Here is a 25,272-nt window from a genome sequence, read left to right as displayed (position 1 = left end):
TTAAAGTGCCCAAGTTTGCTACACTTGAAGTACTTTACCTAGGATGAAACTTCTTGTGGTTTTCAAAATGTTGGACATTTCTTCTTATCAAATTTGCAAAAATATTTAAATAACTTTTTCTAAAATTGTAGGTGCCTAGAAGGTCCACAACTACCACTGGGAGCATCTCTAGTGAAATGTAATTTATCTGCATGTCTTGTTGCATATGTTGTTGCTCAATTTTTAATTGAGCGGGCAACTCATAAGTGTTGGGTACTTAGAGTTCAACCTAAGAGCAATGCTAATTGTCTGCTACGAAGAAGGTAAACTATGTAGTATAGTTGATATATGCATACGATCTGGGATCACATTCCCAACAATTGATAAGTCTTTTGTCATCACTAATATCTTATTCACATGATCAACTATATCTCTTGCATTTTTCAGGAATTATATTTCTCTAAGAGCAACTAAATGTGAGTCTCCGAGGTAGTGTCATACTTAGTTGATATTGCCTTAAATATAGATTTAGTAGTGGGTAATCCTCAAATACCCCAATGAGATCATCTTTCATGTATGCAAGCAAGATGGTTCAAGCCAATTTTTTATCTTTTTTATATTTAATGTAAGCATTTGTGTCTTCCTTTGAAGCAACTTCTTTAGGCTTTTGCATTTCTATGTTCAAGGCATTCTTGATGCCTTCTAAAGTCAAAACAAGAGGAATCTTTATCTTTCAAATGTGAAAATTCATGCCATTTAGTTTATCGGTTTTTGCTAGTTCGATAGCACACACCCCACTAGACATTTTTTTGATATTTATTATTTTATGTTGGCAAAAAATAACAAGCAACAATCTAACATCCAAAAATATAAAAAATAGCACAACATTAATCATGATAATTTGAGATATCATATTCATTATCAAGCATTCCATGATATCAAAAAACTTTTTCACAGACAAAATATATCTTATGTTGTGTGCAACAAACAAAGTATTCAATCTATTTTTAAGCACAATAATAACTAATTTTTAGAATTTAAACACTAATTAGTCATGCATTTGTCACAAACATGGAAGACAACAATAATCCGACTTTATTTTATAAAAAACAAAACTCTAAGAGGTAAGCAACACAAATGAACCACTTTTCTGCAATTTAAAAATAAAATAAAATAGGTTTTGAGTAAAACAACGAATAAGAAATTTGAATATAAGAAAACAAAACTTTCAAAGTTAAACAGAAAATGATTCATTTGTTCTGAAAAACCAAAAACTACAACCTTGTTTCGTGTTTATTCTAGAGATGAGGCATGTTTCTAGAATTTACAAGAAAATAGAACCTCTATTTTGTAAAATAGAAGACACATAAGAAAATAACAAAAAGGAAGAGGGCAATATCATAATTTTAGTTAGAGAAAAATCATATAAGGGTTCTCGACCTTCCCAAATAGTAATTTTTTTCTTTCTTCCCTCTTCTCTACCTCTGCAGATTTCTCCAACTACGTCACTCTTCCAACGCAGGATGTTCGGCAGGCCACCGATCATGCCGATAGATGGAGGTTCGATGGAGGGGCTTCCTCCACCTCTCCTCCTCTTGCAACTTCTGTTGTAGCTGCCCCTTCCTCCAGTGCGAAGGACGGTGTGTCGCAGAGCCCAGTCGATCGACGAGGAAGGCCTCTGCCCCTCTGCAAACCCTTCACTAGCAGAAAAAGGGTCACCAGGCTACAAACGACCGTTAGGTTCTTCAGACAATGTAACCACCGCTCCCTCTGTTTTGACACGTGGCTCCAACAATCGATCGATGGAAGACCTTTCTCTTCCTCATGCACAACCCCTAACATCAACTGCAATGGCGTTGGGTCCAGACATTGTCCAACGAAGGAGTTTTCTCCACTGTTGAACGTCTGCAGCGAGGCCGCCAAGTTCGATACTACCTACACTGCTGCCTATTGAGGGATCAACCTGGTTCAGCCAACCAGCGTCATTCAAATCGGCCACTTTCCTCATACAGTTATCGGTTCATGAGTTTTTCGACGAGAGACAGAAGACCAAGGTAAAAACTTTTCCCCCTTTTCTGTTTTTTGTTTTTGTTTTATTTATTATTTATTTATTTATATTAACAAAAGAAGGTCTAGTATTTTTTGGTGAAGGATGATCCCTTATAAGAAGTTTGTTTTTTTAGTTTACTGTTTTTTCCAAAAAAAAAAACAAATTTTCCCTAAAAATTCGATTATGTATTTCGGTGTGGCTGGAATACAAAGAAAAAAACAAGCAAACACAAGTACTAATGTAATGCCCGAAAGTTTCAATGATTAATAAATTCTGGAGAAAAATTCAAGTTTTGATTATGATATATCTTGAATATGAGTTAAAGTCTAAAAACACTGATTTCTGAGTAACGATTGGATCCAAACAAAGATTTAAGCCTATATTGGAAACCCTAATGAATTTAAATAGAGAATTGCTCAAAAACTGAAATTCATGGACATTTTTGCAATTAATTAAATTATTAAGAGCAAAATAGTAATTTGTCAATCCAGTGACATCCTTTAGTAAAATATCCAACTATATAGGGGTAAAAAGGTAATTTTAGGGACATTTTCTGGGAATTAATAATTTTGTTCAGGGTAAAACAGTAACTTGCCACCCCTATGACAGGGTAAAACAGTAACTTGCCACCCCTATGACAGGTTTAGCGATTATCTAAATTATATAAGGGTAAAAGAGTAACTTTTTAATTCTCAATGGCATTTCAGAAAGATGAGATCTAACCAAGGGCAAACTAGCTATAAAAAGTAGAACTTATAATATAATATAATATAATACAATATAATATTTTATATTATTTTAATAAGCAACCCATGGTTTTGAGAAAACCATTAGCCTAAAACCATGAGAGCTAGGTGTCACTCCCAGAGAGGGGAGGTGACACCAAGCCCTTTTCTCTCTCTCTGACATGTGTTAGGAAGGGGGGGAAAGCTCACATTTATCAGAAAATGGAGCCCACAGAGGGTGGTAGCACCTCCTCTCTCCCTTATAAATACCCCTCTCTCTCTCTCTCCTAGGTCCCAACCCAAGCCCTTTCTCTCTCTCTCTCCTATTTCTCTATCTAACCCCAAGCCTTCTCTCTCTAGAATTTCAACCCAAACCTCTCTCAAAATCATTTTTTTTTGACAAACCCCTTGTAGACTCTTTCTTCTTTTTACAGATGATCTTCGTTCCTTCATAGGAGCTCTGATGGACTAGGATCGGCCTATGAGGTTCTGTAAGCATGAGTTCTACTTAAAATAGCAGAAATTTTGAATTAGGACCGCAGAAGTATTGCCCAGAGTTACTAAACCAGGTTAGTACTCATATCGCTCTTCTAGAGCTAAATCTAGGCTTGTAGGACCTCCTATTCTCCCTCTGAACCCCTAAGACTTATCTCTGGATTTAAATTTTGACAATTTTGCCAAAGTTTAATCCAACCCTACCTCTACTCAATGGAGGTTCTATTAAAATTTTTGTAAATATTTTTAAGTATTTAGAACTAATATAGTAGTAGTTCTGACAATTTTTTTTAAGAATTTTTAAAAAATATAGTTATTATAGTAAATGTTCTTGCAATTTTTTTTAAGATTTTTTAAAAAATAAAGTTATTATAGTAAAGGTTTTGGCAAAATATTTCTATTTTTTTTTTAAAAGTAGAGCTATTATAGCAGAAGCTCTCACAAAATTCTTCCATAAACTTTCAAAAATTAGAATTAGTATAGCAGTAGTTTTGATGAAATTTTTTAAAATAATCTTTGAATTTTTAAATTATTTTAATCAGAACTTTGGCAAAAAAAAAATCAAACATTTCAAGAATTTCTTATTTAATTAGTAGGAATTATGTCAAAAATTTTATTGATCTTTCTGAAAACTTTGATTTTTATAAAGGGGACTCTGTCAAAAAATTTTAAAATCCTTTTAGATATTCGAATCATTGTTTTTTAAAAAACTCTATAAAAATATTTGTGACGCAGTCATGTCAGAATTTTTGCAACTCGAATTCAAGTTTGAACCCTTTTCTGAATATTTGAGTTATTATGGAAAAAAACTCTGTACAATTTTTTATAATTTTTTTAGATTATTTCTAAATAATTTTTAGATTTTTAGTAATTCCTTAAAAAAGGTTTTCTTTAGTTTTATAGGACAAATACTGCCTGAAACTTAGTAGATAAAATATAATCTAATATGGTAAAGTTTTTACCAGAATAAATCAAAGCACCAACGTTCTGTATTGTTCTACTTTAATTTATCAGAAATCAAAGTAAATTATTCTATCAAAATGTTATAATTTTTATATTAGACATGTTTATGATACATGCATAATTATTTAAAATTTTATTTATGATCATATGTATATTTCAACATCTGCATGAATAAATACCTATTTTGAATGACAAGATTTCAAATTTTATGAGTTTGAACTAAAAGCGTCCAAAATTTTATAAAGTAGTGTAGCCAGGCAATAGTCAAGGCATAGACGATTTTCGAATTTTGATAAAAAGAGTAATTGTGGTGTAGCATGTTGATTTTTGAAAGATTTTATTATGCGGGTTTTCTAAACTCAAAAGGTGTAATAAGCACCCATTTGCTTCATGAGTCATGTCTACACAGAAACTTAAATAGTTTCGCCTTCACAAGCGAGTGCTCGCTTTTACAGAGCAACATTGAATGTGTTGGGTACATATGACCCTAGTGTTTACTCAAAACGAGTATTTGGGCTATTGAGCTTAGTTTTGAAAATGTTAAGTCCTATAAAAGAAGCTTTTGTGCCCATTCAGGATTAGCCTACCTTAGAAGGAATAGTGGTACAACAAGGAATAACACCGTTATATTGATTTTTGGGAGCGATAGATTCTTTGAGGCCTCCTATCACTTGGGTTGAGGATGTCGAGGTTATCGACATGTCCTAGGTGATAGGTCTCAGATTGCCGCAGTCAGTCGATGCATTAGTTTCTCATTTTTAAAGTCATTGCACGACTCTTTCCGATCATTTACTATTTGCTTTGGGAGTCTAGTTCAGTCAGGTATTCGGGTAATACACGCTAGAATAATATACCCCCGAAATGCTTCATCTGAATGTGAATGTCGTCCCCCATGTACCAGGATGTAATGGTAAATATCAAAATAAAGACCTTCTCTTTCACAAAAATTGATATGAAAATATGCCTTGTTAATATTACATATAATCATGTTCTAAATTGTATAATTGTTCATCAAAGCATGCATTTTTAATTGAATTTAAATTACTGAAATTATGCTTAATATTTGAATTGTCTCATTTTGGTAATTACTTACCAGGTTGTCATAAGTCTGACCTCATTTTATGGGGATTACAGATTCATATATGGAGTAGATTACAAAGCAATGAATGTTGGACATCGAAGAATTCAGATTTTCAAGATCCCATAATTTATTTAGGATTTGATTTAAATTTTAATCCTAAATGTTTTTATTATCTGAACCCTGTGTAAAAGACTGTGTATATAGTGCTTATTTAAATTTAATTGTCTTTATTTATATTATGGTTTGTGAAATGTAACCTGCCCGAGGTTTAAAACCGAAAGTTAAAAATCATTTCTGTTGTTTATTCGAAAAGATTTTTTTTAATTTTTATGCATTTTTAAATGTTTTTAAATTTCAAAGCGTTACAACTAACCTCTTACGTTTTCCCCATTTTTGGCTTCCGATGATGTGTTCTATCGAGGTCACACTTCAAGCGGTGTCCTACACCTTCGAGTGACGATCGACTACTTCGAGCATAGGATGCAGTGGACAAGTCACAATGCCACTATATGTATGACTCTTATACCACTATAAGATTTGCGTAGGACCTTCTTGAAGTGCGTAGAGAGAGTGAAACAAAGAGAGTGGTTTTGAGAGATATGTAAGAAATAACTTGCATTCAAGGGGATTCTTCTTTTAGATGATCCCTTTTGTACACAAAAGGCAGAGGAATTTATACTCCTCCCTTAGGTAGCTGTTTTTCTTCCCGTGAACGTCCTACATTCAATTCCATGCAATCTGATATCCATAAAATTAAACAAAACATTTTGATTTAAAAAATTGTTTCTAATTGTTTTGAAACTATTTATTTTTTAATATGCCCAATAACAGGTAATCCACGCGTTAATGAGAGAGTGAGCTCTACTATCTTCTTAACTCATGGACTCATGCATGTGAGGGGCGACATGGCCACCTCGGTTGCCATATATGGCCAACAACGACATCTCCAAAAAAAAATTATTAAGAGCGTGCCCATACATTTGTGACATGGGTGTGGATTTACGATATTGACTCGGCCAAAGTGAGAATTATGGTATAAACCATGAATTCACATGCTACATGAGAAAGTAAAACTCCACGGGTCCATTTGCTTCAAGGATTGTATACGGCAATTAGGATCACGATGGCATAAGCAAATTTGTGTCCTTTCTTGGGATAAGATAAGATAAGATAAAGATAGAAAAAGTGCAAAGGGAATTCTCGTGAAATGAACCCCAAACAAAAGAAGGTGAAGAGAGACAATTCTTAATCCCAAGTGGTGATTGTCATTCTTGAAAATTTGACGAGCCCTAATCAATTGGTTGTTGGCTTTCTCAACATACTCAAACGTGAGAGAGAGATTCTCCTCATTTGAAGATGAAATCCGAACACCTTGAATTGCAAATTCTGATTCCAAACAATTCTTGCCCGACCCAAGGGGTGTTGGAGTAGTGGGGTGGGGCCTTGGCTGTTAGACTAGCAGTCAAGGTTCGATTCCCATAGGTGTCGCCTTTCTGCACAAGCCAATGCGAAGCATAGGCTCCAGGGGCAGGGGTCTTAGCCTCAAAGTTTTACAGCCAGCACAACGACCATAAGTGTGGCAGGCTGAGCCAGCATGACCAGGTTTTTATGCTGGGTGCATTTTTTTTTGCATTATAAAAAAAAACAATTCTTGTTCAAAAGATCCAAACAGACGCTAGGGTGGTGGCCTCTGCTGGTATGGCGAAACCTCTTCGTCATTTCTGCAATATTTCTGAATTTCTCTCTTAATAAAATTTTATATTTTCTCTCTCAAAAGAAAAGAGGGGTCAAATACATGTCACTGAGGGAAGAAGCTAACCTAAGGCGTGCTGGACGGTAACCATTTATGGGAAAAGCAGGATAGGCAGAAAACCATCTTGTATAACAAAATAAATCTTGAATTTAATGAGTGTACATATGGTTGAGGAGACGACTGCATGTGTAATCTATGTATACTAACCATAATGATGGTTTTTTCGCATTAAATATTAAAAGAGAGAAAAGAGGAAAGCACTAATGACAAAATTTTCAAGCACTGGCATTTCTACTTGGGAGATTAGAGATCCAATAAAACTGTATATTACCAAAAATTGATTCCTCAAATAGAAAGTTGTTCTCAAATAATTATAGAATGACATGGGACAAATGATTATGTACTTGTTTTTTTGGAATAGTTTCTTTTAGCATAAAAATGGTGACTTTATTATATTTTACTTAATCTAGATATATAAAATGCATGCATGAGCGCAAGTTTGGGTCCCCTAATAGTCCAACGGGCTCTTTATTAATTAAAGTTAACATTATTTGTATCCACTCCTATATTTTAAACTATTTTACATGAAACAATTTATCTACAAAATTGAGATATGTTGGGAATCATGTCATCTTTTTCTTCATCCAGCCTTGTTCTAGCTACATGGGGTCGTTCTTGTGAGTTGCTTTACTGAGTTTCTCTATTCTTTCTTTTCTTTCTTGTGAAAGGCAAGCTGGGGTTAGGCAGATCCCTGAACTGTACCATTGGGTTTTGAACCTGCAACGTCCCGAAACAAGGTGACGTGCACCTGCTGCTCCTAACAGACAAGCCCCCGCTGGTATCTCTCTATTCTTTCTTTGTACGATATTTCACATCACCTCTGACAGCCTCTCTTTAAGTCTTCAACTTTATTTATTTTTATATAATTTTCCTAATTTACATTATTTGCATCGTATCAACTTTGGGAAATCATATTAAGCACAATAATTGCATATCCTACTTTTCTAGATAAGTAGTTTCATTGAACATCCTTTTAGTGGATGTCTAAAATTGTTATTAAGAATAAAATTGGATAAGTAAATAGTAAATTTTCCTTCTGGAATTTTGAGGATACCTTATTATAATCTTATTCTTTAGTGGCAGCAGGCCGTGCAATTAGGGGAAGAAAACAGGTCAGATATTTGTGAGGTCATAGATAATGTAACGATCGGTATAATTTTTTGAAGAGTGGATCTGCATTTATATTTAGTTTAGTTTGTAGAGTCTAAATGTTATGATATGAGTCCCTCCAATTGTTTCAGTGAAAATGGATGTCTTATTTTCTTTTGGAAAAGATAAAATGGGTTATGCAGATCTGACCATGTTTGATCAACCTATTCAGATCCAGATCCAGTTAGACCCAATCATACACATTAGTACTCAATCAGAATCTATGATTTTGAAATGAACCTCCAGGCTTAGATTTATGTAAAAATCAGATCTTGCTGTCTACAGTTGAGTTCAAATTCTACAAAATTTCATAATTTCAAAACCAAACGACTTTTTAGAATTGGGATCCAGTGCAAGGACAAGCTTAACTTGACCCATATCTGGCTCATTTGCAATTCTATCTAGAATCAGGGGTCAGGGCCATATGGAGAGTGAGTGCACATCACGCATAACAATGTACATGGAGAGATGTGAGCAACTTCGTTCTGCATTCAGAGTGGCATTTCTCACAGAATAAGACTCCTTTTGGGAGTTGGTTGGAAATTGGGGAGAGTTTATGGATTTGGAAAAGCAGAAGATATCAATTCTTGGAATTGATAGTGGCCTCTCCGAGGTGATAGTTACCAAATCCAGTTTTAAGTGCAAATATAAAGGAGAACCCACTTCCTTTCTCATTTCCATAAACTGCCTTAGCAATGTCATTCTCCGAAACAACCACCATCGACCAAGTTCAAATTCAAAAGTTTCACTCCTATACTAGCTACCAGCTCCCAAACAGAGACGTACATCCATCTCCTACCAAATAAAATTATACGTATCCAGCAGCATACAGGAAATAAACAGCAGAAACGGCAGGCATACAGGATCAGAGGAAGATTTTCTACTCAAAGACTTGCTTCTAACCAAGGTGAATGCAAAAAAAAAAAATCCAACCTCACCAGTCACAATTTCATCTCCTAGCTTCAAAGATGAACAGAAATGGATTCATACAAGGCTTTGTTCCTTTGTGCTGTATGCAGCCCATCAATCATCAACCCCTTGCAAAAGCTTAGCATGCTAGTTTCACCATGGGGAACAGTGACCCAATATAAATACAAAACAGTAAATGCATACTCATCTCGCTTTACATAAGCATGTGTTACCATAGGGATATGCCACACGTAAGCTCATGCTTCTCACCTTATAAAGGCACTGCATATCACCAAAAGCTTCATGTGAACTAGCAGTCTAGGTCGTCATGAAGCCACACACAGACCCTCTTGAGAATCTAGGCAGGTACCATGTCTTCAGAGAAGATAGTTCAAGCATCCCCATTGATGAAGGCCTTGAAGCTAATAGTCCTGCATGAAGAAAGAAGGAAAACTATAAGATGCCCTGGTCAACTTATTTCATCCACGGCACTCCCTTCAAGAATATAGTAGCAGTTCACCAGAAATATTCTGGCCATGCACATGATGCCGATAGTAGAGAATATTTAGTTTCATAATGCATGCAATGCAATGCAGACTCCTCAACAAGTCGAACGCCCAAGGAACAAATCAATCACATGCTTACATGAAAGCACACACATAAATAGTAGTGGTTCTAACTGTACAGATGTGATCTCCATGGTCCTTTTAGTGGAGAACAGGCAATAGATCAAAATGTCTTGATGTGTATACATGTTCTAAAAAGAATCGAGAAATTAGTGCAGAAACTTAGACTGAAAAATGCAGTGTTTAATTAAAACAATTGATCTAAAGCATGTTTCTTACTAAACAAATCAATGAAAAACTTTTCCTGGTGGTGAAACGAAAAAAATCAAGGTTGTTTACATTTTATCTCTTTGGGAAAAAGATTACATGGGATAATACTGCAGGAAAAAGGAACTACAAAAAGAAGCAATGGATAACAAAAAACAATTATCGCCATATATGTGTCAAGGTTGTCTTAAGTCTTTTGACATTAACAAATAATAGCTTATAGAAAACATCAAATTTAGCTGCATCTATGGTAGAGGCTTTTTACAGTAGTTTTTTGTGTCAAAGATTCAGATATCATAAACCTTAATGAAGCCTTCTTTGGTAAGTGTCCATGATAAACCCATCAACCCCTAAAACAAAAATCTCCCATCCACACTATCTAAGACGGTAGTTAAACAAAAAACGTGAAAATATTGTTGAAAACAATTAAACACCCTATACAATAATATAGTTCATAAAATTAATATTTTTTAAAATAAAGTAAAACACTTCAATGGTAAGTGGCTTAATAGGATATGTGGCTTCACACATGGGAAACATGTAAGTTATGATGGCCAAGTGTAGACCAACATCTCCTATTTCCACTATCTGGAATCAATCAAAACCACAGTTATGGTTATTAACTTATTGATGCCTCAACAGCTCCACTAATCATGATCTTGTCCCCCTTACAAAAAATAACCAATTTAGACATGCACCTCAGTCAATTAACTCCAAGAAGACACAACAGCCCTATAGAAATTGGACAATGAAGTTGCTTAATCAGTCAACCAACTCCAAGCAGACCAACGGAAAAGTTGCTTCGCGTGCTAGTAAGTAAAACATTTGAATGCCGAGTACACATATCATGGAAACGGAAGCAATCAATGACAAAGGACCCCAAGCAAGATAGTGTTTGCTGTCATAGAGACCCTAGTTGTAGATTACAGATAGGACAACTAAAGATGGAAAGGACAGAAGGCAACATCTAAGGAATGAATATCAACAAGAAAGATGCAGTTCAGACAGCAAAAATTAACATATGGAACAACAGCTACATCAAAGTGTTAGACGTGTGCTGGATCATACAAATACCCTACTGCAGATTTAGAGGTCATACTGTTAAGCATATAATAGTGCATTGTGGACCCTTTCCAAAAAAAAAAGGAAAATCCTGAGGTGTAGTATTCTATGAATTCCTTGTAAAGAAGAGTTTAAGTGTATACTTCCAAGCTCCTACAGTAGCACTAAAAAGCATGACTAATCCTCGAAAGGTCTTGTCCTTCAGTTGAGCATGGATGTCTTATTTCTGAAACTGTAAATAAAGCACCTTCTCATCCTTTTTTGTTGTAGTGGGTGTGTATAACAAATGACCCATATAAATCGCATCCTAAATTAGGACCATTGAAAAAGATTAAATAAAATGCATGCAGTGCATGCTGAGAGAAAAAAGTGAAATTAAACACGTTAATCATCAGCCATGTTGATAGAGGAAAAAAATGGTAAGAAAAAGCTTCCCCAAAAAGAAAAAGAGTGTTGACCCATGATTGATAGTATGCTGCTATGGGGCCCGTGCATGTTTCCTGTAGGAATGGAACACACACTCTAGACCTCAATGAGATTATTTCCTATTACAATGTTTTAACTTGTATCACAAAGCTTATCGTGTGCATGTGTGTGTCCTACTAAAAAACATTATTTTAATATTGCTTCTGCAAATCTTGATTAAGGGGTAGTTCCACTTCATTAGAGGAGATGGACTTATTATGGACCTTAGGAGCAAAAGACTCGATTAAAGGGTTTCCCGGTCACCAGAGGCAGAATCACGTTAATGGGAGGGTGGGCATGTGCCCACCCTGACCCGCTGAAATCCCTTAAAAGGGATATGGGTCAGGGTGAGCAGTGCCCAACCCAAAGGGTGCCGACTGTAATGAGATATGTGAAAATACAAAAAGTGCTATAAGCACTTGCAATGTCCTACAATGGACAAACAAAAGAGACAATAGCCAAGTCCACAAAGGGACAACACATACACAAGCCATGAGATAGGCAATTGTTAAAATATATGTAATCATATATATATATATATATATATATATATATATATATATATATATATATATATATATATATATATATATATATATATATATCCGATAAAGGGTATTTCTATAATTCTGCCTAATAGGGGCATTTCAGTCTTTTTACTTTTCTTTTATTTCCTTTTTCTTTTCTTATTTTTTATTGTAAAATGCATTAAATGCGTTGCATTGGGGGTCCCAACTAAGAGTCGGTGGACCCCCAACGGTCACAAATGTGACCGTTGGGGGCCCAACGAGTCCTTGTTGGGCCTCCCAATGCCCTTTCTTTCTCACTCTTTTCTCACTCACTCTCTCACTCCATTGCTTATAAATAGAGGGGTAATCCCCTATGTAACTTGTGGCTTTTCAAGCCCTCATTCAATAAAGCTCATATTTTTTATGTTGCCTCTTTGAAGGCTTCTTGTGTTGTCCCTTAGTGGACTATTTCTATATTCCTCATTGTGAGTTTGGGTTTGTCTATTCATTGGACTGTGTGAATGCATTAAGCATTCTTGTTATTACCTTTCCGCATACTTTCTAACAAAAATATCTAAGGAAGCCTAAATCAAACATGTCAAAATTATTTTTCAACATGGTTTTAACATCAACAATACTATTTTGATCATTCCCAGTGATAATCATATCATCAACATAAAGCAATAAGATAACAATGCTAGTACCTGCACTTTTAACAAAGAGGGCAATGTCAGTATAACAGGAGTGAAATCCTAATTTAACCATAATATCACTGAAAGAATCATACTAAGCCTTAGGGGCTTGTTTAAGACCATATAAGGCTTTTAAGAGTTTAAGATTTTGACCTTGTCCAATATTAATTCCAAGTGGTGGATCCATATATACCTCTTCATTTAAATTCCCATTTAGAAAAGCATTTTTCACATCGAGTTGATATATAGGCCATTTTTTGGTTGATGCGACAACTATTAGAGTTCTGACACTAGTCATTCAGGCTACAGGCGCGAATGTTTCCTCATAGTCGATTCCATATTCTTGTGAATATCCCTTTGCTACTAACCTGACTTTATATCTTTCTAAGGATCCATCGCTTTTAGTTTTAAATTTAAAGACCCAGCGACATCTAATAGGTTTTTTATGCGGAGGGAGTTTGACTATTTCCCAATTATTAGCCTTTTTTAGCGCATCTAATTCTATTTTCATTGCTTCAACCCAATGTGGTAGAGTTTTAGCTTGATTATAGTGAGTGGGTTCATAATATGAATGTAAGGTTATCAAACACGCTCGATAATTGAGTGCTAAAGATTCATAGGATACAAACCTATTAGGGGGTATTGATTTTCTAGAAGAGTGTCGAATGGGGGGCTCTTCTGAAGATTAAAAAATTTGAGAGTATTTTTCTAAGGCACTAATAGACCTTTCTTGATCTCTCTGGGTGTAAACATTAATATTTTCATTACTAGCACCGTCACTTGATGGTGACACATCAAGATTGGACACATCACAAGTGTCTTCTATGCTTTCAAGATGATTCATAGAGTCATCATTTATGTCATCAATAAGATCATGTAAAAACATATAATCACTGTTATTTGATTTTTCCATTTTTTCAAAACCATTCTCATCTTCTAAGAAAGTTACATTTTTTGAAACATATAACTTGTCATTTTCGAAATCAAAACACCTATAGCCTTTTTTATTTTTCCCATAACCTAGAAAAACACATTCAATTGCCTTTGGAGACAACTTGTCTCTCTTATGCAAGAAAAAAAGCATTTACAACAAAAAATACAAAGACGATTGAAATCTGGAGAGAATTTAAAAAAATTTTCATAGGGAGAGGCATTTTTTAATTTTGAGGAAGGCATTCTATTGATTAGGTATGTTGAGGTTAAGACGGCTTCGGCCCAATTTTTTTTTGAAATATTCTTAGAGACAAGCAATGTTCTAGCGGTTTCTATGATATGCTTATGCTTTCTTTCCGCTAGTCCGTTTTGTTGTGGAGTTCTAGGACATGATTTTTGATGACAAATTTCATTTTGAGTTAAATAATTTTGGAATTCATTAGATAAGTATTTACCACCGGAATCGGTTCTCAAAGTAGATATATTACTTTGAAATTGATTTTGAATTTTCATATGAAATTCTTTAAAGAAGGAAAACACTTTCGATTTGTGACTAAGAAAATAGATCCAAGTATATCAATCATCAATGAAAGTGACATAGTAGGAGTAACCCCCTTTAAACATGACAGGAGATGGTCCCCAAACATCCGAGTGCACCAATTTAAAGGGTCTTAAAGAGAGAAAAGTTCTAGTTGGAAAATGAATAGACTTCATTTTTCCAAAAATACAATCTTTGCAATTAATGTCTTTTTTCTTACAAAATTTGTTTCCAAACAGAAAAAGATACATTTTTGAATAACTTGGATGGCCAAGCCTTTTATGCCAAGTTTCAATCTTTTTTCTTGGACATAAGAACAAAAATGGTTTGTAGGAAGGTTTAGATGATCCATATAGTAGAGGTCCCCCTTCGTATGACCTTGCCCAATTTACTTCTCGGACCGAAGATCCTGCACAAAGCAACCATTAGATGAGAAAGATATTTCACATCCATGGTCGGCAATTTGGGAGACCGAAAAAATGTTTAAATTTAGTTTTGGGACAACTCTAACTTTTGAAGCAAAAAGATTTTAAGAATTTTTTGAGTTTAGAGTTTCAATACTAGAGATTTTCAAAAAAGTTCCATCGACCGTAGAAACACAAGAGCCTTTTGAATTGGTGCAAACATCGACTAAGGCATTTTCATGAGGGGTCATATGAAAAGATGCTCCAGAGTCTAAGATCCAAGAATACGTATCGGGTGATGATGTAGACGCAATGGCCGCACCCGATGTGGAGGAAGTAGCCTTAAGGATTTGTTGAAGAGCCATGGATATTTGACCAAGGGTCTCTTTGAGATCACCATTCTTGCCTTCATCTTCATTGGTGGTAGATTCTTCAAGAGAGGCCACCTTAGGTTTGAAAGTTTCATTGAGCTTTGGTCAAGCGGGTTTAATGTGACCTGACTCACAACAATGATGGCAAACAATCATTTTTCTTCCTCCATTGTAGTTTCCTTGTTTACCGAAGTGAGGAGGTTTATAAGTTTTTACATTGTTGCCGGGTTTGGATACGACAAGCACTTCATCAACATTCTTACTCATGCCAAGCCTAGTTTTTTCTTGAGTGATTTCGGCAATGACATCTTCTATTGGAGGAAAGATAGATCTATGGAGAAGTGATGACCTTACTTGCTCAAATTTGGGACGTAACCCAAATAAGAATTAAAACAATCGATCTTATTTCATTTGCTTTTGTCTTAATTCAACATCTTCCATAGCAACCCATTTTGGCTCTAAAAGAGCCAACTCATCTCATAGTGGATTTAAAACACTATAGTAATCTTGAACACTTGAATCACCTTGTTTGGTGGTTCTAATTTTTTCTTGCAAGAAATATGCGCTTGCAAGATCCTTTTGGGTATACATACCCTTCATAAAAAACCAAGCCTTATTGGTCCGACGAAATTTAGCTATATTAGCACATACCTTGAGTTCGACAATGTTCATGAACTAAGCAAGGATTTTTACGTAATTGCTTTCCCAATCTTCAACTTTTTTTTGATGATTTTCAATGGCTTTTAGGCGAGCATCTCCTTCAAGAGCCTTTTCTTGGCCACCTCCGATCTTTATGAGCTCCAATCTAGGTTCCGAAATGGAACCCATAACATACCCCAAAAGTTTCTTACCTTTGAAGTTGTTCTCCATAGCCGAAGCCCACATTATGTAGTTCTTTCCATTGAGTTTGCAGGATAGGTCGATTTTTACTTCCATAATGCCACCAAGAAGTGAGAAACAGAAGACAATAGATGAGAAATATACGTACCACGCTTTTTTCTCTAAGAACCGAGTAGCTCTGATACCATGTAATGAGATATGCGAAATACAAAGAGTGATACAAGCACTTGTAATGTCCTACAATGGACAAACAAAAGAGACAATAGCCAAGTCCACAAAGGGACAACACATACACAAGCCTTGAGATAGGCAAAAATATAACCGTTGGGGGCCCCGACGACTCTATGGTGGGGCCCCTTAGGTGGTTTAAAGAAAATAAAAAAAAGAAAAATAAAATAATTACAGAAAGAAGAAGAAGAAGAAAAACAAGTACCCCTATCGGGTACGGTGTGAAATGACCATAATACCCCTATCAGGTATTATGGTTTATTTGAATATATATATATATATATATATATATATATATTGATACATATATTTTAACACCGACCACCCCAGTTGTGGTCTCTCTCTCTCTCCAAGCCTACGAGGCTCCACCGGTGTCGGTCCTCCACCCCTGTTGTGGTCTCTCTCTCTCTCTCTCCGGTCATCTCCCCCTTGCTAGGGTTTTGTATGTGTGTATTTTTTTTATTAGCATTAATCATGAATAATAAATGTTTGATTTTTTGTTAGAATATTAGAGTTTTTACTTGTTCTTTTTAATTAGCATAAATCTATGATTTGTTTTAGGATTTTGGGTATTTATTTGTTTTTTTGTTAATTGCATGATTATATAACGAAGGTTTTAGGGTTTTTTATCTGGTATTTTCTTTTTAATTATCATTAAGTGTGATTCCATTAATAAATGCTTGCTTTGGTTACCAACCCCCTAAATCTTTGATTTTTGTTAGGATTTGTCTTCTATTTGGTTTTTCAAATGACAAATATTTAATTAGGGTTTTGTTTTTTTTTTCAATTAGCATAACTACAATGTGATGTTTGTTAGGATTTTAAGTTTTTATTTGCTTTTTTTAGAATGAAGTAAATGTTTAGTTTATGATTTTAATGTGTGTGTGTGTGTGTTTAATTACCATTAGGCATAAATCCAAGAATATTATGTGGTTTAATTTTGGTTAGAATATTAAGGGTTTTTTATTAATTAATCATAACTGCATAATTCATAATGTTTGTAGGGATTAGGGTTTCATTTTTTTTATAAATGACATAAATGTCTAGTTATGGTTTAAGGGTTTTCTTGTGCTTTTTTTTTCAATTATCATTAGGCATGGATATATGAATATTGTAAGATGTGATTTTGGTTAGAATATTAGTGTTTTTTATAATTAGCATAAATGCATAATTTATGTTGTTTGTAGTGATTAGTTTTGATTTCTTTTTTTTTAGAATGATATAAATGTTTAGTTTATAGTTTTAAGGTTTTTGTGTTTTTTTTAATTACCATTAGACATGAATCCATGAATATTGTATGATTTGATTTTGGTTAAAATATTAGGATTTTTTATCTAGCATAAATGAACCATTTGTGATGTTTGTAGAAAATAGGGTTTTGATTTGGTTTTTTGGAACATATTGTTAGTAATTTTTCATAAAAAACATATTGTTAGTAATTATTTTTTTTACTTTGTATTTGTGCCCACCATAGGTTAGAATGCTGGCTCCGCCCCTGCCTGTCACCACAGGAACACATAAAAAGGCACTGTGAAAAGCCGCCACTGCTTCTAATTATCTTCATTGAGTTGTTTTATCCAGCATTATTGTGTGTTCACTGATACACAATCATCCTGGTTAAACACATCTGTGTTTACTGGTATGCGCTCATCCTAGTGCAACACAATATACTCCATTTCTAAAATAAAAGGACGTACTATACCAGATTACCCTGTGGTATCTTATGATACATCTACGTTACAATATTGCAATACTGATAACTAACATCAATGATGATGTAATGCGATAAACTATTCCACCCAGAATGACTCAAATTTTCAAAAAGACAAATAATCGGAGCCTCATACTTTGTTCAAAATATCAGCAACACAACCATGATAGTAAATCAAATTGTGGATTCAAATTAAAGAATACACTCTAAATCATGGTTATCAGAAGACATGCAATTGGTTTGGAAATTAGCTTTCTAGCAGCAAACTTGCCTCACTAGAAGTTTCCTCTCCAAACAAACAATATCCATGCTTCTCACAATACATTCTAACACCTTTTCATTTTTTTAACCTTTGGCTCTGTGTCCAATCTCTCAACGTTTCTTGTTCGTGTCCTGCAGAGACTTGTTAAGGCTTCACACAATTACTTTCCAAATACCCATAGCTTATGATCCTGAGATCCTACTCCAAAAAACAGTTCCATGAACATCAATTTGATACACAGGCCATCCTCTCTTTGCTAGGCTATCTTCTATAGTTCCACTATAAGGGACCAAGCAAAATTAAGCATTTTCTTTTCCATAGAACTGGCAAACATCTTACATAGCAGACCTCTAATCCAAAATAAAGCTTTTTCTAGTTACATGGCGCTCATGATGTCCATGAATTCCATTTTTCCCCAATCACAAAAAACCGACGTCTCTCAACATAGAAGCTAACTCCCACAGGTGGGTGTTTTCCAAAACAAGGAATTCCACCACCATAGCCAATTGCTAGCATACAATCAATAACCAAACTAAGGAACTGAACATGCACCAACGGTACAAACAAAATGAATCAGAGGGAACAAACCCATCTTTGCAAAACAGATATCCAGCATCTCAGGTATAGTGGTAAAAAACACGAAGGTAATCGAGATAATTCGTCAAAGGAGAGATACCAACCATCAATTGGGCTTGTTGATTTGCTGAGAAGCGATGGAGATGAGCGATTGGATCTTGGCGATGGCGGAGGACTTGTCCAGCGGGCAATTGGAGAGGGCCAGCCGCAGCGACGCGAGGGCCGACTCGAAGTTGCCGGAGGCGAGCGACGCGCAGGCCGCCCTGTAAGCCTCGTCGGCGGTGCGGACGTCGTGGGCCTCCGCCGGTGCGTTAGGCGGCTTGGTGGCGCTGGCGCCACCCTTCCTAAGGAAGTCGATGCTCTGAGCATACTCCGCCGCGGCAATGGCGGCGTCCACCTCGGCCATCAGGCACTCCGGCGTTGGTGACAGCGATTTGAAGGCATCGTAGACGCTCCAGTACCACTTGCCACACACGCCACCGAAGCCCATCTCTCTCTAATAAAATAAAATAAAATAATATATATATATATATATATATATATATATATATTACCACTTGCCACACACGCCACCGGAGCCCATCTCTCTCTAATGAAATATATATATGAGAACTGAACATATTAGGCCAATTTCTCTTTCTGCTCCATAGGTAAGTGTCTGTCTTATGATATATCTGAACAGTTAGATGTGTTTAGCATGCTAGATATAGTGGCAATCTACTCTTGAATCATGTTTTTCAATAAAAACATGTTTTTATGAGCTGAGAAAAACTGATACTTTCATAACTATTGATTTTGGATTACGAGACCTATATACAAGTTAGACTCCAGTAATCCAAAAGTCTGTTCCCACTAAACAAAACCTATATATCATATTTAAGGTTTAGACTTAGAAAAAAAAATACTTAAAACTACTATTTTTGAAGGTGCCTAATGAGACATAACAAAAAAAAGGGGCCTAAGGAACGCATTACTCTCTCTCTCTCTCTCTATATATATATATATACTATTTTTCTCACATCTAGATGTGATTTATAGGTTTTGTTGGTGGGAACCGGCTTTTGGATTACCGAATCTAAGGTGATCCAAAATCAATAGCTATGGCAACATCAGTTTTTTCTAGCTCATAAAATCACATTTTTTTGTTGAAAAACATTATCCAATAATCGATTCCCACTAAATCGAGCATGCTAAACACATCTAGCTGTTCAAATCTATTATAAAACACTTCAGACTATGGGGCTTAACGAGGCAGAACAAGAAAAGCGGGTCTAATATATTCACTTATCACATATATATATATATATATATATATATATATAGAGCGAGAGAGAGAGAGAGAGAGAGAGAGAGAGAGAGAGAGGGGGAGTAGAGCATAGGTGCTTGTGATTAGTGTTTGATGGGTTTTTTTTGCTCGTCCGACATTTTTTTCATAGTTTTAACCCCATAAATGTGTTGGGCATGGTCAATTTACAAGGAATCCACACTTGGATCATATATTTTTGATGAAAAAAATGATATTTGGAGCCTAAAAAATTTACAAAGATTTTGGATAGTTGATTTTTTGAAACCTTATAAAAACCCACCCATGTGTTGGAATCAAACACTTTAAGAGCTTATCCCTGTAAAATCAAGTACATAGATCACATCTGTCCGGTCAAGATTTAAAAATAAAACGAAAAACATAAAAAACCCATCAAGCACGTATCACAAGAACCTACTCTCTCTCTCTCTATATATATATATAAGGAAAACTGGAATATGTTTGCCAACCAAATATATTTGATAGTATGAATCAAGATTTTTTAGTTTTTTTTGCAAATCTAACCCTGCAGATGCATTCAGAGTGGTCCATTTGCTAGGAATTGACTATTGGATCAAGACATGCTATTTTTTATGCTTGAATATTTATGAAAATTCCAAGTTGTTGATTTTCAACCCTTAAAAGGTTCTTCTTATACATCGTAATTAGATGATGCAAGAGTCTATTTCTACAAAACCAAGAGTCTAGATCACATTCGTAAAGTGTTTTTTTTTTAAAAGTAAAAACCTATGAAAATATTGGTTCATACCAACAAACATATTTGTATGGTAATCATATTTTAGTTATAGGGAAACTGGAGTATGTTTATCAACCAAATATATATATATATATATATATATTGAAATATATTGAAATATGTAAACCACCAAAATAAGTAAATTGGTGTTGTAATTTTTTTTATTTACTTTTTTCTAATTTTTGTTCATATGGATGTAATCTAGATGCTTGGTTTTATAGAAACAAACTCTTGGATCATCCAATTATGATGTATAAGAAGAATCTTTTAAGGCTTGAAAATTAATGGCTTAGAATTTTCGTAAATATTCAAGCATACAAAATTACATTTCTTTATCCGATTATGATGATCCAATAGTTGATTCCAAACAAATGGACCATGCCGAATGCATTTGCGATATTAGATTTGCAAAAAAAACCTATAAAAATCTCGGTTCATACCAGTTTACATATTTTATTGGTTTTTATATTTCAGTTTCATGCTTTAATGTTTACAAAAATCTTGAGTCGTTGATTTTCAGGCCTTAAAAGATCATTCTTATACATCGTAATCAGATGATTCAAGAGTCTTTTTCTATAAAACCAAGCATCTATATTGCATTCCTACGGTGAAAATTTAGAAAAAAAATTAAAAAACTATGAAATTCTCGGTGTATACCAATTATATATATATATATATATATATATATATATATATATATATATATATATATATATATATATATATATATATATAGAGAGAGAGAGAGAGAGAGAGAGAGAGAGAGAGAGAGAGAGGTAGCCGCTTGATCTATAGGTGCTTAATGAAAATGCATTGCGCAAAAATGCAAAAAAAAAAAACACTTTTATGGTCACTTCAATGCATTGCTAAAACCTAAAAAAAAAGTCGGGTGTGCCCCTGCTGAGCCTTTAGCGGTGCTTCAAAAGCACCACTAAAATTGTTTTTTACTCAAAAAACACTAAGCGGCCATCCCGTGACACAATCCATGGGAAGTTAACTTAAAGCACAACCTAAAAATTATGTTTTTCCCACCTATAATATGGTAGCCATATCGATGGCTTGATTCAGGTTCTGTGGTTGGATAGTGAGGACTCTGGTCCTCAACCCATGGACATACTTCTTAACATGAGCCTCGTCTGTGGACAATACCTTTTCAGGTGTCTAAACTCAGTTGTGTACTCCACCACCTTCTTGCTGTCTTATTTGAGATCTAAAAAATCGTGCATTTTTGTGATTTCAAGCATACTAAGGAAAGCAGGTGTTTAGAAATACTTGAGAAAACTACATCCAAGTAAGTGCCTGAAACTGTGGTGTGTATCAAATCTATCGTACGGTCCCTTACTAGCTCTTGGCGTCTCCCTCCAGTTGATAGATGCCAAACGTAGCCTGTCTATCTACGGAGACTTCCAATATTCGGAAGATCTCCCCCGATAGCACAAACTCACTCTTTTGCAACATTTAGGTTCTCTTTCCCTATGAAGGATGGGGATTCCATATTCATGAAGAGCTTATAGCTCGCTCCATGGTTCCTTACATGGTTATCTATGTTGTGTCCATTGCCACCCTAATAATTTGCGAGGTTCTGGTAGGTCTCAGTCAACGTGTTGAAAGCTCCTAATAAAAAGTCTCTCTGATAAATACACTAAACCCAAGAAGTTGCACTATTGACTAAAAAATGGATCTTTTAATCAATTACAACATGCACTTCATGGAGTGTTCATATTGAATCAAACTTGGATCCAGATTCAGGACCAAATAAGATTTCAATGTTGACCTTTTTTTGACAGAGAAAGCTGGGGTTAGGCAGACCCCTACCAGTTATACAACTATACCATAGGAATTCGAACTTGTAACGTCCCAACATAAGGTGACGTGCACCAACTGCTCCTGACACACAAGCGGAGCCCCTCCGTTGATTTTCATGTTGACTTTTCATCATCACTACGAGTGGAGACTTGCTTTCCTGCAAATCTGTTTTTTTACATCTGCTGAAAAGGTTGCAAAACCCATGATGAGAGAGAGAAAAGAAGAAGAGGAAGAAGGCAGGGAGAGAAAGAGTGACTTGATACTCGTGGATGTTTAACAATAGTTACAATAGATGAAAGACACACATAGAGAGAGAGAGAGGGATTTTGATAGAAGTTTTCACCTCTACCGAATTTGGTAAAAGTCTTATGCTAAATAGTTTCACCTTCACCCCCTGGTGTTGTCGCATGCCTAGCGTAATTGACTCTCTTAACCGTTCACATATCTAGTGGAGCTTATCCTTAAAATATGATTTATTATAGAAAAGCATTTTTAATAAAGAAAAAAAGTAGTTTGGATAAAGATAACTCAATGGTTATCACATTCATGCAGTTGAGATGAGTGGACCCTACTCACCTCAAATGCATGGGCCCCTCAGAGAAGGCATCATGGCCATGACCCACTGATGAGGGCCAACATTTCTCACTTGGTTATGAGAGCTGAACATAAAAATAATGGAGTGATTTACCTCTTACGGTTAAGGGGTTTTCACTTGCTTTCAAATCCAGCAATGAGGTGTTGCTTTTTGATATAGCTTGTCCATCAAAACTAGATTACTAGACATATTTTAAACTCATGCATGAAACATGTTTAAAAAATAATTCATCAGCAACCATATAGTTGATAGACCATAATCTCATTCTTTTTAATCATGTTATGAATATAATGATACTTTAAAAAGAAATAAATGTAATAGTACTTTACTATTCTATGTTTGCTTGTTGTACTTTTCATCAGACTAACAACTGATCGTTCACTATTTTCAAACTTTAAATCTTTTATGAAGCGGATACGACCAATGTAGCAGCCATGTTACATATTCTGCATCTTGTTTATGCAAAGCTACACAACCTTGTTTTTGCAAGACCAAGAAACACCACCTCCTAAAAGAAAAATATAGCCTGGAGTAGATTTGTTGACATTCCTCCTTCCAACAAAATTAGCATTGGAACAATACCACCTCCTAAGAGAAAACTCATTCTCAGGTTTTCCAAAAGAGGCCTAAAAAGTGCCCTTTGTTTGTTAAAAGAGGCATACTAAGGAGTATGTAACATACAATTTCCTTTAACCCTCATCTCATGTCTCTATCATCCACCCCAACTCGGGCTTGCTCACATTGTTGGGGGGCAATACACAACTATGAGTGCTTTCTTTTGATATTTCTACAGGGAAACTGCCCTCAGAAATAGAGATCTAGCGGCGTTGGCTCTGCCCGATGTACCTAAGGTTCATTGTCCATGCAGCTGAAGCTCATCCCATACTTCGTTTTTCATGTACAAACTGTCAAGCCAAAAGGAGTGCCTTTCTAGTGGACAAGGGGGCTCGTAATTAGGCTTTTACTACCCAACGAGCCTGGTCCACAATGGGTATAGGTTTTTCATCATTGAAAACAAAAGGTCCCACCATGATGAAGCCATGATGTTAGGATCTCAAAGGCCTTTATAGCCGGCATCTACCTAGGGATTTGTTGGGGGCAATAAACAACTGTGAGTGCTTTCTTTTGATATTTTTACAGAGAAACTGCCCTCAGTATTGGCTCTGCCTGCTGTACTTACGGTTCACTGTCCTGGTAGCGGAAGCTCATCCCATATTTGATTTTCCATGTATACAGGCCGAAAAGAGTGCCTTTCTAGCGGACATGGGGGCTAGTAATTAGGCTTTTACTACCCAACGGGCCTGGTCCACAATGGGTAAAAGCTCATGCACAGCAGTCTGATAGTTTTTTTCATCATTGCAAAAAAAAAAAAAAAGGTCCCACCATGATGAGGCCATGATATCAGGATCTCAAAGGCCTTTATAACCGGCATCTACCAAGGGACTTCCTTTGTCAATCCACAAGGGTCAGGATTTCACTAGTTGTTCATGATGCTCACCAAATTTGTGTTTTATTTTTCTTGAAAAGGAATTTCAAAGTGAACCCAAGATTTACTAGTATATTCTTATTAGATTCATCAATCTGACATTAAAGTCTGGACCTAAGTACGTGTTCAAGGTTTACAACTTTATAAACCAGGTCCGGACCTGCCCTGGGATCTAAGATCTAGAAATTCATATTTAAAATATTTAACAACGTATCAATTTTACCTGATTATCCAATGTCTAGTTCTGGACAGCTACCGCGACCTGGTCTTGGTTAAGCAAGGTTAGGCTGGACTCAAACCTGTAACCATTGGAACCATCTGAGTAGAAGCACTGGTTATAATCCATATTACCAGTAGCATTTTTAAAGTGTTTGGCCAACTTCATTCTTAAGCGTTCTGTAATATAAAAATATGATGATGGAAGATTGGTTGCTCTTTTATTTATATCCCAAGTTCCCAACCAGTTAATCTATGTTTAAAACAAATAATGCAATGCATTATTTTAGAAAACGTATTGCAAATGTTGGTCAACTAACATGGAATTGGTAAACAAAAGGATTTTCTTAATTCGTTTCTACTCATCCTCTATGTTCTCCAGATCGCCATACCCACTCTTGATATCTCTCATTCATGTAAGTTTTTTTGATAAAATCTGACACCGTAGATGTGATCTACTCGACATTAATGGCCATAATCCAACCTGTCTGCAGGATGTTTTGACAATTCAAAAACTAACG

The 25,272-nt window shown here is 35.4% G+C and overlaps 1 protein-coding gene across 1 annotated transcript; it reads right to left on the bottom strand.

Moving 5' to 3' along the window:
• Nucleotides 1-9,131: 9,131 nt before the first annotated feature.
• Nucleotides 9,132-19,100, bottom strand: LOC149846805 (uncharacterized). Its single transcript, XM_089996589.1, has 2 exons — nucleotides 18,693-19,100; nucleotides 9,132-9,595 (listed from the first exon to the last, which is right to left on the bottom strand). The coding sequence occupies exon 1, from the start codon at nucleotides 19,076-19,078 to the stop codon at nucleotides 18,695-18,697; it is 384 nt and encodes a 127-aa protein (XP_089852715.1). The 5' UTR covers nucleotides 19,079-19,100; the 3' UTR covers nucleotides 9,132-9,595; nucleotides 18,693-18,694.
• Nucleotides 19,101-25,272: the final 6,172 nt, after the last annotated feature.

Source organism: Nuphar pumila, chromosome 2 (assembly GCF_984573655.1).
Source record: "Nuphar pumila chromosome 2, dmNupPumi1.hap1.1, whole genome shotgun sequence".
In the NCBI taxonomy this organism is placed as follows: domain Eukaryota; kingdom Viridiplantae; phylum Streptophyta; class Magnoliopsida; order Nymphaeales; family Nymphaeaceae; genus Nuphar; species Nuphar pumila.
This window is presented reverse-complemented; position numbering and strand designations above follow the sequence as displayed.